Here is a 15,672-nt window from a genome sequence, read left to right as displayed (position 1 = left end):
TCTGTTTTGTCACCACAAAGCATAGCTTTTATTTCAGTGAGAACAGAATTCAGAAGTAAAGGCCTCACTGAGAGAATCTAAAATCCTGAAAAACCGGAAAACCCGATTGGCCAGGTTAGTTGGTTAATTGATTGACAGGTCGACGACGCTGATTTCTGTTTCGTAAATGGTCGATGCCATCATTGGTAACCAAGCCTTTCAGAATGGACGATGTCATATCTACTTTAGTTTAGGTCTGGACAAGGTAGAAACTGGATCTAATTAAGCTGTTAATGGAGTAAAACGCACTCACCAAATGCTTAATTGTTCATGTTCACACTGGTTTGCTTGCAGTTAGCTTTTGTTTGATGGTTAGGGAAGCTCTATCATTAATATTTAAGAAAATCACATTTTATAATTAAATTTTGCCAGGAGCCATAATCGGGGACAGAGATCGTGAGTCTTGGGATCCGCGCGCACCCATCATATGGGGCAACTTTTCTACTTTTAGAACAAAATGCGCCATCCTGACGTCATATATCCGCGCGGATCCACGCACATGTCGAGGGTTCTCGCGTGGATGTTGTCACGTTGCGTGATCAAATGATGAGAGTTGCGAGATTTTCTTGCAGGTTTTTCACCGCGATGGCAGGGAATATGGCAGGGAATAAGAACCAGGGCTCTTATATGTAGTTTTACGCTCTGAGCTAATGAAAAAGGTGAGTTTTTCAGGGTCGAAAACATGACTTCAATTTCGCGCTGTGAATGAATAATATCTGCTCGCGTTAGTTGTACGCGTAAGCTTTTTGCGTTTGTTCCGTAAAGAAAAGTTATGTAAGAAAACTCTTTACTCTGGTATCGAGTTAATTTGTAAGTTTCCCAAACAATGCTTAATCATAACCAAACCCGGCTTTTTTTGATAGTTTCTTATTGTTTCTGTTTGTTTGGCGAGTTTGCAAAAGTTTTTGAAAGGAAAGTGTCATTTGCATAGTGCAGCGCGTGCACTTTCAAAACCGAGTCGGCGTTTTCAGTTGTCAACAAATCTTGATAAAGATTTCTTTCGTTGTCTTTTGTGCCGAGATGCTGCAACAATTTTCACCAACGCCAAAAGGCTACTAACACCATGTGTGTTTCTTTAACATAGTGAAATTTTACACTGCGAAAATAAAATAGACAAGGAGTTTTGATAACTCAACCAACGAAATCGAAATCGTTGTTCGAGTAGATTAAAGAAAGCGTCATCGTGATTTTGCTGATTATTTCTGCTGTATTCACCTATTTTAAGCTAAGCTCTTAATATTTTCTCAAACATTTTTCAACCTTAAACATATTTAAAAAATAGAGATGTTATATGAGTTTGATGTACGTTTTCACGCGAAAGTGGGGAAGTCCAATTTGTCATGTTTCACTGACTGTACAAAACACACATCGGCAGGCGCTCTTATTCATCGACAACAGACAATTTATTGGATTTTTACACAAACAAAACTGAGCAACATCTACAGACATAAACTTTATTGTCACTTATTGATAAAACATCAAGCGTTGCTTACAATTCAGGCGGATCTCAAACTTGCAATTATTTTTTTTTTTTACTTTTCGGTCGTGACTGCGAAATCCTCGCAAACGTGTGGCAAGAGGAGGGAAACTTTGAAGTCCTGAAACGCTGCTATATCCTAATATATCTAACTAGTTTTTTGCTGTGTTTTGGAAAAGCTGTTAATCTTCAACATATGTGAAACTTACAGTGGAGTAATGTAGAGCTCTTGTAAAAGAAACAGCGGAACACAACTTGGCCAGTGATATAAAGCGGCACATAACTAAATTCGACACTGTCTTACTTCACTCAAACTGCAGCAGCTTACGGCGAAAATACTGACGTCCCAGTAAAATTCCAACAGATATGAACCTATTGAGTTGTGGGCCAAAAGCACTCAAACATTTCGGGAATTTCGGAAATTTCGGACGCCATTTCCCACGCTACATCCGCAAAAATCCTCGCAGCATGTACGCGCGTGTGCCGCACGGGATGGCGCAGTTTGTTCTAAAACTAGAAAAATTGTCCCATATCATAGGGACAACCCCAATATATAGATTTAGGCCAGCCTAAAAGCGTAGCTCCTGGGCCGAGTTGTTCAAAGCCCGATTAAGCTAACCCAGAAAAAGGTAGAATTTTGATTTGACTTTTGTAACTTTGCGGTGAGGCTTTCTGTATATTGTTTGGCCTTCTGTTTTGAGTTTTAAGGACGGTGAATACAAAGGTTTTTGCGCCAGGTTAAGACCAGGCGGAAAAAGTAGATATTTGCAAGGGCTATTGGAAGAAAAATTGGGGTAGCCACGCATTTTTTCGAGATAATTAGCCTTGAATCTCAACAAAAACGCTGACATCTGCATTTTTCTAAAAAAAGAAGGAAAGGATATTTCTTGACAGATTTCCTTAGAATTCGCCTTTACACACAGGAATGCAAACACATCTATAACGATCTTAAAACTGCATGGTAAATGGTAACATAAAAACCATTTTAGGTAACTTTTTATGACAAAATCGCTGCAACAGCGTTTTTAGCATGTCTGACAGTCTTCCTCTGGTTCAGCTAAAATACAGTCTAAATACCTTTTGCTCACCACCAGAAACTAGTCACTCATTGAATAGGCTTGCCACTTCCATTTCATAACATAAAATGTAGGGGTAACCACGCGTTTTTTAAAGTTATTGATCTTTTTTTAAAACTTTTACGGTGCCCGCTACATCTTTTCCTGTTACCTCCCCAGTAAGTAAAAAAAATTGCGTATCTCGCACTTGTTTTGCGCGCGCACTACGCCATCTGCAGGTACATGTTCACGGTTGGATTTCAGTATAATTTTCGACAGATGACAGCTAGTTTTTCAGCTGGAAAACGGTAACAGTAAGTAGTTAGCGATATGCTGCTATTCTGGTGTTCCTGGTTTAAGTATAGGTTCATTAAACTTGATTTGGTCACAGTAGGAAAATTTTGCTTTCATTTAAGTCGTGTACTTGGTAGCGTAGTTGATTGCGTCAATGTCAACCCTAGCGCGCGCGCACGCTTGAACTATGTCTTGCGTGATGCGCAGAACGTGTGCGCACTAACAAAAGTAGGCACCGTCCTTGATAATCACCACATACACAAAAAAAACAGCAAAACACATTTGTATGGAAGAAAAAGTTATAATTCGGTTAACTTTTAATCCTGGGTTAGCGTTAACCGACTTCCTAACAATCCTGCCCTGTTTTCAACTTCAAAAAACACGTGACCTCGAGGAGCTGTAAACCTGAGCCCGCGATGTGGTCACGTGATACTGGTCAGCGGATACCTTGTTTTGACAGGCGTCAATTGATCATAACATGGATGTCCAATATCAAGGAAGTACACGGTAAACCAAGGCTGCATGTCTCTGTCAACCTATTATTTGGAGTATGGCCACCATGTTGGGCAACTCCGCCGCCGTCGTCGTCGTGCGTACGCGCGCACGAGCAATACCACCAGGGTTTCCTTCCATGGGTTTCCTTTTTTTTTCCTATATGAGTATGGGGCTAAGCTTGGTGCTCCGCTAATATACTAGAAATGGCGCGCGCTTACGGCCTCCGACCCCGATTATGGCTCCTGATTTTGCAGAGATTTGGCGGATCAACCTGGTAGTGTATTGGTGATAAGAGGATGTTAGGACACAGAGGTTCCGGGTTCGGTACTGGGTGGTTACTTACAAATTTTCTTTTTTCTTTAATTTAGCAGAGAAAAATTCGTTGATAGTTAAAAAAATTTCTATGTGTCGCGAAAATGGCATCGACCGTTTACGAAACGGAAAACTGCGTCGACGACGTTGGCAGCTAACGAAGCTAAATGGTAGATAAAAATACCCGCGGTTGGAAACCAATTTTAGAGAAAAAATTGTACTTGTAAACAAACTTGTACACAAAATCCTGGCGTTGTTTATTATTGAAGATTAGAAACATGTTATTAAAAATATCTTTATTTACAGTTTTTTTGTGTCTCCGCTGCGTTAAGTTTGGGGGGTTTTACTACGGCAAGGAAGTCGATTGCACCAGTGATTCCTCCCGTAAAGCGGACTCCAGTATAGGAATAATTTATATTTTACGAAACAAATGATGTTTCTCAATCCCATCTGAGAGAATTTCGTTTGCTGGGTTCGTCTAGGAGCTCTACTAAAAACACAGTAGGACATGCAATGCGAGAGATAAACTCGACAATTGAAGCGTTTGCAAGGCCATCAAATGTCAATCTGTTGTATGATTGACAGCCAGACTGCCGGTTTGAGTTGCTTGTGATTGTAACTGATTTACTTCACTGACAGGTTTCTTCTGGCAGAGAGTCAGCGGTAGATTTTTCCTCATTTTCAACAGGTTCGACTTCTTCAACAATGTCCTGTTTTGATTCGATTCTAGAATCTTTAAAGGAAAGCCAGTGAGACAGTATTTGACGTAATCTCTCTGAGCTCCGCCTCTTCATTAGAGGCCATTGAGGTCGAGGGCGGCTCGATTCGCTTTCTGCTTCATAAAATGTGGACTCTTCCCTTATATCCTCCATCATTGTTTGACGTTGGAGAACTTTCTCCGGCTTTATTTCCGGAAGGGTCGAGAATACGTTCGTACGCCGGCCCCTGCGAGGAAGGGCCTTAGGCTCCTCGCTAGGTTCTTCATCTGATTCGACGGACTCGCATTTCATAGGTTCGTCGCTCGCTTGAGTCAACACTTGAGCAAAATTAGAGATTGCGTTGTTGATGCTGGCCTCGTGCATAGCAGAGAATAAACTTTGTCTTCGTCTTCTTCCTTTGGATGCAACAGCAGGAGCTAGTTGGAGCTGTGAAATTTGATTTTCGACGGTCATTGCCTGCATGTGAGAAAACAAGCTTTGTCTTCTCCCCCTGCCCCTCTCTTGAAATGCGTCAAAGACGGGGGGGAGCGTATCATCTTCCTCGTTGGCTGTGTTCGCAGTTTTCTTTTTAAAGCTACTTCTGTTCCTTCCTGTAGTGTTCTCCGTTTCTTCGACACAAACGGCAGTTTCAGAGACTCTGTTTCTGTTCCTTAGTCTGTCAAAGAGTATTTGAAGCTTTCTGAACGCCGAACAACCGCTTGTTGGGTCAAATGTTCGTGACTGTGAATCGAATTCGGAGACTTCATCTAAAGCTCGCTTAATACGTGACCTCTTGGCACTGACAGTGAAGATTAACACACACGTGATAACCTCGCCTGAGCGAAATAGAGTTTGTAAAGTCCACCAATGCCAGGCATCCACGAACTCAATGTCTGCATAAACGCCAAACACCCCCACCATGGTGTACACCATAACACCGCAGATAAAGAAATTCGCCGCAGCAGAAGCATAAATGAGAAATATATATATTTTGTCGCCCTTGTCTTTGATCTGTTTATGACTGAAGAGTTTCTTGTCGAGTTTGTAAGCGAGGTTCGCGTATCCGGCACCCAGCACAGTTCCCCATAAGGAGAAAAATATTTGGCAGAGTAAAATCATGACTTTAGCTTCCATATACAAAGATACGACCGTATCTGCTACAATAACAAGAACAAAATGAACGCCAATTACAATTGAAATCGTTCCAAGCTTCTGGAACTTCGGCGGCGCAATGGAAACTTGTGCGGTCTCTACGAGGGCCAAAATAATAAGCGAGTCCGATGCGGTCAAGCATGGGCCACCTATGGACCATAACAGGCGCATCACAAAAAGAGCATTTATAAAGCCCCCTTGGTGATAAGGATCCAAAAACAACACGAAGGCCCTTGTGAGTCCAAACAGAAGGACCATGCCGTTTAAACAGACGCTTAAATACTTGCCGCCCAAACCGTCGTAAATGTTTAACACGACATAATAACCAGCATAAAAGCCAATGCAGAGAAATGCAGTAGCGAATAGATACACGTGAATGTGCCAGGCGGCCTTCCATTGTCCAAAGGCCCTTTTCCATTGAGGGCCCGGCTCAGGCCAAGTTTCTGGCTCCGCGTAAGGGTCTGATTCTCCTCCTGGGTCATAAGTTGGCTCTGACGTCGACTCGCCTTCTGGGCTAACCTCTCCTTCAGAACGAGGTTCAGCTTGTGCCTTGGTTATAGGCTCTGTTTCAGATCGAGGTTCACTCGCGGAGAGAGGATATGCCTCGTTTTTAGATTGAGATTTGACGGTTGCCTCGCTTTGCAGTGAGGGTTTTCTTGGAACGCTCGAGGCCACTGAGGTTGATACCAAGCTTGCAGTTGTTAAATGTGCGTCCGCTAAAAATAAGAAACATAAATTTAGTTATTACCTCTACTCTGTGTTAGAACTGACTCCTAAGTTGTATGCTTTTAATACACTTCGATTCTGACTCTCAGAAGACTAGGGCATAGTTATATAGTTCGATAATCAAAATTCCGCATGGGTGCTTTTTTTTTCCTTTTGAACCGCAAAGCAAATAAATCTTGTGTCAACAACAATTACAGAACCAAAAACAAGAAGTGACAATTGTCTAATAGTTAACAGCAGGAGCCTGTTAACAAGTAACATTCGCCAGATTCTGTCTTCTTAAGGATAATTTTGGCACGTTTAATTTTCGCAAACCTTCACAAAAATAATAAGTATTAGGGAAGTGCTGGTAAGCCACGTTGATGATTTCGTTAATTCTTATCACTTATTCTCATAACAATGTATCATTTTAAAGAGAAATAGGATTTCGAACTAGATTTAATTCGAAAAGGTGGTTGATTATCATCCCGCGAAGAAGTTCTTCATCCCCTGTTTCCAAATCAAATTGCAATAGGCCCTTTGCAGCTAAGCCATCACGTGACCTACTTTTCATAAAATTATGGGCTATAACTTAACGAATGCCAGAAATGGAAAAAGCATGTCGAAAATATCAAAATGGCCAAGTTTGAGGCCCCCATCATCAGAGAATGAGATTTTATGATGGTCTGAATTTTTGAAAGAATAAGAAGATTTGTATGGGAAAATGTTGCTGGAGAGCAAGACCTTGCTCTCCAGCAACATTTTCCATACGAATCCTCTAAATTTTCCGAAAATTCAAACTATGGTATAAACTTACTCGTTTTTTCCTGGGGCCTCAAACTTGGCCTCTTTGGTATTTTCGATGCGCTCTTTCCATTTCTGGCATTCTTTAAGTTATAGCCCATAATACAAAAAATTTTTAGGAAAAATTTGGTCACGTGACCCCAGCTGCAAAGGGCCTATTAAGAACTGTTGGTTTTTGTGAACGGAGGGAAACCGGAGAACCAGGAGAAAAACCCTCGGAGCAAAGCAGAGAACAATAACAAACTCAAACCTTACATGGCGCGGGTCCGAGATTCGATCTCGTCAAACGAATCAACAGGTTAGATGAAAAAAACACCTTTTTGTGTTTTTTAATTTATCATTTTTTTATTATTCATTCATTCATTCCTTTATTCGTTTGTTTGTTTGTTTTTTGTTTATTTATTTATTTATTTGTTTGTTTGCTTATTTATTTATTTATAGATAGTTTTCATATGACTTCCGCGTAGCCATATTGGTGTCCAAAACAATGAAACGGAGGACATATTGGCAAGCAATCCTGAGGAAGTTGAAGTTTTTTCTTATGTAAACACTTCCTTTTGATCCAATAAATTTGCACGTGTGCTGAACACGTGAGCGAAAACACTCCATAGGTCGCAAAAAAAGCTACGTTTTTGCATGACAGATTCTCCTTATGGCTCTGTATTTATTTATTCGCATATGACATTTGGCGACTCTGACTAGAGGGACGAATGACAAGTTCTACAGATATTTCAAATTTGAAGACGGTGTTTTCACTCTGAAAGCGCATCAAATGTTTTCCGTCCACACTACGCCGGAGAAGTTTGAAAACGCAACAATCACCGTTCATTTTGGATTTGCGTTTGACTGGACAACACTGTGAGGGAAATCACATGATTATTATGACGTCATCATTTTCGAAAAGTATTTATGAATAAAAATCTTAAAGACAGCATTTACACTTAAAGAATTTTTTTGGCTTATAAGAAAATGCTTAGAGCAAGCCCAAATAAGGCCAAAATTCAAGTTACGAAAGACCTTAAATATTTCAGTTTATTATTTAGAAATGGCAAATCGTAGAAAAACAACAAACAGTTATGTGGCCGTGCTACAGAAAAAAATAGCGAATGTTGAACAAGTCGGATGTATATTTATTATTTGGAACGCGTGCTTATTATTTCGTCTTCAAAATAAAGTAAATTAAAAATGGTGATTAGCTGTATCTGGCTATTAACTTGGTTTGGGAAACATTGAAAGTAGTTCTTACTTCTAAAAATACTTTAATTTCTTCAAATAATTCATTCCCTGACAAAAACAATTAGTGTTGGCTAGAAGGCGCGAACAACAAAGTTAAACAAACGCGCTAGGACCCGCGGCCCCTGAGTTTTGCACAGCGGGATTTGCCGAGTAAACGAAACTAAAGCCCTGAAATCGAAGTGAATTGATCAATCATTCGATATCACAAAGTGATTAGAAATCGAAGTTATTCAAAGTCTAAACGAATTTAACTTAAAAATAACCAAATAAGGGTGACTGGTTCATTGAAATCAGCTGCCCACAAAACAAAATATCAAACTAAACCAAATTTTACGATATCTTAACAGAAAAGTAATCGACTATTAGTAACGTAAAGTTTCTACAAAAATTGAAATTTGAAGATGTTTTGTTTTCACCTAGTATCGACGGAGTTGACGATGGCGCGGACGGAGATAATGATGTCCCGGATGAAGTGGAAGGCTGTAGGCTCACCTCGCGCCGTCGGATTTGATGTACAGCGCGCGGGTTTACAGCGTGTAAGTTTCCGTGCCATGTGAAAAATATCTACAGAAACAACAACACGGAAACATAAATGGACTGTCAAGAATATTGAAATGTTAGAAGACTGATATTAAAGTATAAACCTTGCCCAAAAAGCGATAAACCATGTCTGTGAGCCGCGAACGAGCCGAGTTTCGCTAATATCAGTTTTTCAGACGCGAGATTATTTACAATACTTTAAACCTGAGATATACGTAATTCTCTGTCGTTCATAATAATGTGCTGCAGACAGAATTTGCAAGTGTAACATCAGGGCCACAATTAATAGACTGCCAAAAGGTTTTAGCAATTAAAAATGAAACTCCGGGATATAAGTCGGCAAAAATAAAAAGCTGGTGACGATGAGTAATTGCGTCTTTTTCATTATGAACTAACCTACGGTTACCGAAAGATTGCTCATATTAAATATGCCTCAACTAGGGCTTAAATCTAAAAATACCCGATGAATTACATGGCTATAATGAGGTGGCCTATAAAGGAGAAAACAACTTAAGTGTGAAATTAGAATAACAAGATGGGAAAGCAACGCTTGAACCATGTAAATGTTTATTTTTAATTTATTCGATGAAAAACGCAGAATTAATACTGGAAATGAACATTATAAATTACGAGGAGAATTTCTTTCTAAGCAACTGTAACATCAAATTGTTTCTTTTCCGAACGGGTTTTAAATTTGCTGCAGTGTTCAAACGGAAGAATTTCAGGTTAATCGCAAAAACAGCTGTCTTCGTCAAACTGAATGCTCTTAAAGCTTTAATATAGAAAATTTACCATGTCGTAGTACAAAATGAAATAATCAGTTTTCAGTGATACTCAGATGAAGTCTGAACAAGGCAGTACATTGATAATATATATCAGTACTATTTAGACCAGGGAGAATAATATCAACCGGCTACTCACCACGTAAATCCAGATTTGCATATCGTTTAGCTAAATAAACTTCAAGCTTCTGAAAATGTTCCCTTTGGACAGAAAAACAAAGTAATGTTATTGGCAAAAATGTGATTTAACGGGAACGAATCTTGTCTTGCCCATCCGTCTTCAGACTTAACAATATTCAAATTTGTGCTTCACTTTGTGACTGTATGTTAAGTAGAGAAAAGCAAAACGTTTAATCTTGCTTTTGTTTGCAGAGGAAATAAGCAAATGCCAGAATTTTTTTCGTTTGCATAATAGATAACCTGCCAAGACTAAGGCAAGATTGTTTTTGCTTTCGGGGGCCGCCGGTGAAACAGTATTCTGCTAATCACCGGAAAGCCAACTACTGTATATACTTTTTGCTCGAAGGGATTTTTTCTATCTACGACATGGCTACTAAGAAAAACAAACTTTTTTAAAAATTACAGGCGTGAATAGCCATTTTTCTCGATCCCGTTAGTGGAAATAAACTTCTCTTCGAATCAGAGATTTGAATAGAATGCTCTTTTTTCTTACCTCTGATTCGTTTTGATATTCCCTTTCAGCAGGCGGACTGAGGTTGATTTTGGTTCTTGCAAATTAAATTTGAAAATCAGCTCTGCATTCACGAGCGTGCAATTTGCGACACTTCGCTTACGTGAAAATGTCAAGAGCTGGTTTTGGTTGGCAACCAATCAAATGTAAGCGCCTTTGCCGACTCTGTGATCAAGACAGCAATTTAGTCATCCCAAAGGAACAGACGGCTGCGTTTAGTAGAAGGATCTAAAAAAGACGCCAGCAAAATATTGACTACTCGTATTAACACAAAGCAGTTGTACAGCTTTTTGCAGGGTATAAATGAAGGGTGTCCCCAAATAACCAGCTATGCAGGATGACAGCTCGTCGAGGTATGTTTTCTTGTAATGGCAAATAGACGAATGGAGCCTCTTTTCAGCTGCCAATTATCCAGAAGACGAATAAAAGCGAAAAATTTGAACTCGAGACTGGCAGATGCATAAACTGACAGATGTATAATGAAAATTATGCATTACGAAATAAATACCGCACGAGTTGTTTGTTGTTCACAATCGTCTTTTTACACATCGAATCTCTCTATTTTCCAATTATGAAATAAAAACAATAAAAGTGTGATGATAGTGGCCAGTGCACTTAGCTTCGAAATACAATGAGCAAGCTGTTTTCAAGGTATGCCACTCGAACAGACAAAATATATATTAAAAAATAACACGGTTAAACTCCGGAGTGCGAGAAGTTATACTAGGGGCTGTAGGGCATCCGGGTTTCAACACCAGCGCGCTAAACCACTCAACCACACTGCCTCCACCAAACCAAAAGATGCTCTATCTCTCAACAGACACATTCTCTCAATAGACATTTCGAAGAGAACTTCAGAAGTCCGTTTTTGGACCATTCTAGCCGCGGAGGACTAAAGTCTGACCTCCCGGGGGACCTAGACCAATGACATCATTCGCATGTAATCACCGCATGTTTTTTGGCCCATCAGGCCAGCGCTTATTTTCATTTTTTTTTTTAGCATAAAGCGATTAGTAGTGTTTTTACTCCCCCCTGGATGGGATGCTAGTCCATCACAGGGTTACCCCCAGCATTATATTTGCCGGTACCCATTCATAATACACCTGAGTGGAGAGAGCCACTGTGAGAGTAAAGTGTTTTGCACAAGAACACAACACAATGTCCCCGGCCAGGGCTCGAGCCCAGGCCGCTCCATCTGGAGTCTAGCCAACTAGCCAGGTGGTCATCTTGCCTCTCAGACTTCCGTTTTCGAACCACGGGAAATAGAATTAAAAACATTGAACTCGAAAATTTTCATCGAACTGGCTATAATTCTTTTTAACAACGGATGACTTATAATGAACTAGCGGTAGCGTTAGTTTGTGACCAAAATACTAATTGCTATTTATCAACTAGATGACAATAACAAGAAACTGACAACTCCTCAGGGAGAGAAATGAGAAACTAACTTCTCGAGTGTAAGCCCTTCGTCAGAGCAAAGAGAAAACTAAGTTGTGCTGAATTCGTGCAAATGTGACCTCAGTCATCTCAAATAAACGAATTTACGTTTTTCTTTCACGGCAAACGAAGTCCCCGATGGACGTAAGCGAGAAATACTCATTTTACATTTTCTACCAATTCTGTTTAGCCAAAGGTTTTCCTCTGCAAAGCATGTACAGCTGCTTCGAAATTGGTTGTCCCACAAAAGCGTAAAAACGAACGTTACAATACGGAATGGCTTGTTTCCGCAAGAGAGAAGGGGAAGCATTCTGTTGTTTCCTTGCATCGCAGCAACCGTGAACCACCACTGCCAATATCTTTCGACATGACCGGGTATGCTTATACGCTTCAATTTCAGAGCGGAAAAACGTTATGAGCATGCGCAAGTATTGGCCGCGCGCCAGGATCCAAGTTTGAAAAAATGGCGGGAATTCCGACGACCATGTAAACAAAAACAAGTTGCAAACTTTATATGCTTTCCCAATTCTCCCGGTAAGCAGCACTATTTTCTCGTCACTACGGAGAAACTGCTGTATTGATTTCGTGGGGAATCGAGCTTTTTTCGCCGACAAAACTTAACCTAAAGAAGGTTCCGAACCCAGTTTTTTTTCCCGCGGTGTAAAAGAAATTTTGTCGCGAGACGCATTTTTCCACAAGCCCTCTTTACATATTGCATTCATATTAACACACCACTTAATATATAAGCAAGAGAGCCTCTCAGCGGGCAGGGGGAGACTTGTTTTCTTAACAGTGAAATACCGAAAAAAATTCATGCCTGTCCAAGTGTAAATAAATTAACTGAGCTACATCCTCGCGTATTTTATTATTGTCCGCCGTTCTTTCCTCCACTGCAGCTCGTATTACTACTTGGCATGAACCCGCAAGTAGTCAAGTAGGGCCACCAGGGATGCGCAGAAAGCTGCGCAATACGTTTTTGCACTTTGGACGCTTTTATTTGTAGAACAACCTCTCTCAAAACAGCTGGATCTGATCTTTTATGTTACTTCCATCCCACGCAGACAAAAAACGTCCACGATGCGCTTTAGTCAAATTGTGGAACTGGCTATTTCTAAAATCACTCACAATATGTACTTTTTGCGTTGGTTCTATATACGTTTACGACGAATGAAGATTCTGAGATTTTCTTCCAATAGCCATGTCCAATTATGTCTTCACTTTATATTAAAAAGAAATGCCTGAATTGTCCTTTGAATTTTGCAGATCAGTTTGTACGCTCATCGAGTTTTTTTTAACAATTTCAAGTTTTTAAAGTCTAGAAACCGTGCATGTCCTTCTCTGAGTCTTCTCTGAAGTTAAGTATCCATATTTTTTCTAAATGTTGCACTGGAACTTCCAAAAAACGAGAAATCGTCGGTATTTCGTATACGATCTCCAGCCACTGTACAGTTAGTGGCTGATAGTGTGCGACAGCTTAGCCTATAAGATTGCAGTTTTTGTAGTAATATCCTAGCAGGATTCTACTAAATCCACTTAAAGCGAACGATCGAATTCACCTCGCTGTAGCGGAATGTCTCACTCCAGATTTGTCCTACAACGCACGGGCTCTTCCTCCCCTATACCTCTTCCCTCTTGTCTAAAATCTCAAGCACTATAGCTCGTGACCAATGAGAGCGTGAGAATTCTCTTACTTATTGTAAAAAGTTACATTAACACAAGAGCAAGGGTAAAAAGCGTGGAATAACCAAAAGAACGATATATAAGGAACACCAATTTTGTTTTTGGTGTGATGTAAAGAGAACAAAATATTCAGAATTATATCTCAACTTGTGTATGCAGTTGAACAACAAATTTAGCTTAATTAAATGGCATTCAAACTAGTGGGAGGCTGACCAGTTGGCTCTTTTCACAACGTGATCGACGAGTTCGTTATTATTAGTTATTATGTTAGCAAAGAGTCTCAGAACCGTAGCTAGTAAAACGCAAACCGAGGTGCTTTTTTTCAGTCCTTTTTTTTTTTTTTCATTTTGTTCTTGATAGTCATAATAGAGACCCTAAATACCTAGGAAGAAAATTTAACCATGGACTTTGCCCCAGCCATAATTCGTTTTAGCTAAAAAAAGCAGAAGTCAATTTTTTAAATCACTTCCTCAATTGCCTACCCCATGATCGAATGGAAAACAAAGGAAAATGGTTGACAACCCTGTCACTAAGCGGTAATTTAACAGCAAACGAATGGTTTATTTTTGACTAGATACGAACGTAATCAATAAAATAGGGCAATTTTGATTGGAAAAACTCCAAATAACGAAGACATTTATTAAGAGGAAGAAATTAGTTGCAGGCACGTTCAAGATGTTCGATCAGTAATCTTATTCAATCAAAATTTACCTTGCGAGGCCGATTTACGCATTGCTTCATTGTCAAAATTTGATCTTTTAAGACAAAATTAATCCACGAATTCGATTGATGATCGAAGCCCTCATGCAGCCAGCCACAAAACTCCATATCAACGTTTTCATCTTTTCGCCACCCTACTCCTTCTGCCACGGTGTTTGTTTGCTTAGAAAGGGAATATGTACTTGTGATGTAGATTCTAAAAATCCAGCTTTTTGGACTTACACACAGTTTCAACCTACGCGGTAGGATTTCTAACTAATACATTTTTTTCTCAGTGTGATTATGAGTTTCCCATTTCTGATCGATTGTATTTTTTGAAAATGAGGTGCGAATTTTTCTAACAAGGAAAATGTTCCGAAACTCAGTTTTTGAGACCAGTTTTCTGTGATATTTGAAAAGATCTTCAAGAAACTGTACATGTGACGCGTTAATAGGGCAACACAGAAGGAATATCGACTTATGTATATTATTCACGGTGTTTTCACACATGCATGCATTTGCAGGCTTACCATTGAAGCGTCCCTGGACTCTTTGAAGGTCTGAAAACCGGGAAACTTGATCCAAAATGAATAACTCTTGGTTTATCCACAAACACAACTGTTTAAAATCAACGACTAAGCGAGAAAATACGATGGTGCATGCACGAAACTCTGAATAGAACAAATTTTCAAATGTATTCTGCCAGTTGCAGCTGCCTGCTGTCAAAGAATTACGGCAAGACTAGCTGAAACAAAAAGAATCGATATGTCGGCCTCTTTGGTTCGTAAGTTCTCATTTTTCCTCCTAATTGAATGCAAGAATCGCTGGAAATTTCCATAGCGACCTTGTCAGGACGCATTATCCGAAACGTGGTTAATGTGCCTATTAAAATTTTTCATTTCAAAGCCAGAACAATGATTCTGTAGATGTGACATGGTCTCCACCAATAGCATTCAGCAACTTAAAAATTCTGCCATGAATGCTCTCAACTCGTGAAAGGTGGAAAGATTTATCTGAATTTGCAATAACCTTCCAAGAAATTAAGAAACTGAGACTACAATCAAATCAGTTTCAGGGACCTGTAAGTGTCAAAAACCGGACAGCAGTGTTGCATGTCGCAGATGCAATTTGACCTCGTTGACTGCCACTTTTGACTAAGAACTGAGAAACGTTCGCTTTTAGAATGCGTAAAATTCACACTTGCAAGCCAAACAGACCAAAGCTTTAACGCAGATAAAGCCGGCGACTTTCACTTAATTTGAATTTTTTTTTAACAAAGTGGACGTAAAAAACAAAGCGTCCAAAATGTGAATTGGATTTAATGAAAATAACAGTATTTAAAAAACATTGAACTAATGCCGTTTTCAAGGGAAATGAGGATTAAAAAGTGAAATATAGAAGACGTTCTTTTTTGACTTTATTGGGAAACTAAAAAAAGCTCAAACTTCAGTGGCTGAACTAGATTCTCAACACTACCGATTGATCACCTGGCAAACAAAAATAGTAGCTATTATATACCGAGCCTGTTTTATTTACATTTAACTACATGTTCTATTTGTTTTACGTGCTAAAAGTA

General features: G+C 39.6%; 1 protein-coding gene across 3 annotated transcripts; it reads right to left on the bottom strand.

Moving 5' to 3' along the window:
• Nucleotides 1-3,905: 3,905 nt before the first annotated feature.
• On the bottom strand, nt 3,906-14,892 carry LOC110061109 (uncharacterized). Of its 3 annotated transcripts, XM_020767937.2 has the most exons (4): nt 14,627-14,892; nt 9,729-9,790; nt 8,684-8,831; nt 3,906-6,238 (listed from the first exon to the last, which is right to left on the bottom strand). In XM_020767937.2, exons 2-4 carry the CDS (start codon nt 9,747-9,749, stop codon nt 4,302-4,304), a joined length of 2,106 nt encoding a protein of 701 aa, XP_020623596.2. In that variant the 5' UTR covers nt 9,750-9,790; nt 14,627-14,892; the 3' UTR covers nt 3,906-4,301. The 3 variants fall into 3 exon arrangements, with proteins under 3 accessions (XP_020623596.2, XP_020623598.2, XP_020623599.2); XM_020767939.2 differs by lacking the exon at nt 14,627-14,892 and having other exon boundaries at nt 8,760-8,831; nt 9,729-12,947; XM_020767940.2 differs by lacking the exons at nt 9,729-9,790; nt 14,627-14,892 and having other exon boundaries at nt 8,760-9,385.
• Between the last annotated feature and the right edge of the window lie 780 nt (nt 14,893-15,672).

This window comes from Orbicella faveolata, unplaced genomic scaffold (assembly GCF_042242905.1).
Source record: "Orbicella faveolata isolate gen_17 unplaced genomic scaffold, um_ofav_v1 contig_24, whole genome shotgun sequence".
Classification (NCBI taxonomy): domain Eukaryota; kingdom Metazoa; phylum Cnidaria; class Anthozoa; order Scleractinia; family Merulinidae; genus Orbicella; species Orbicella faveolata.
The sequence above is the reverse complement of the archived record's forward strand: the minus strand, read 5'-3'. Positions and strand labels throughout refer to the sequence as shown.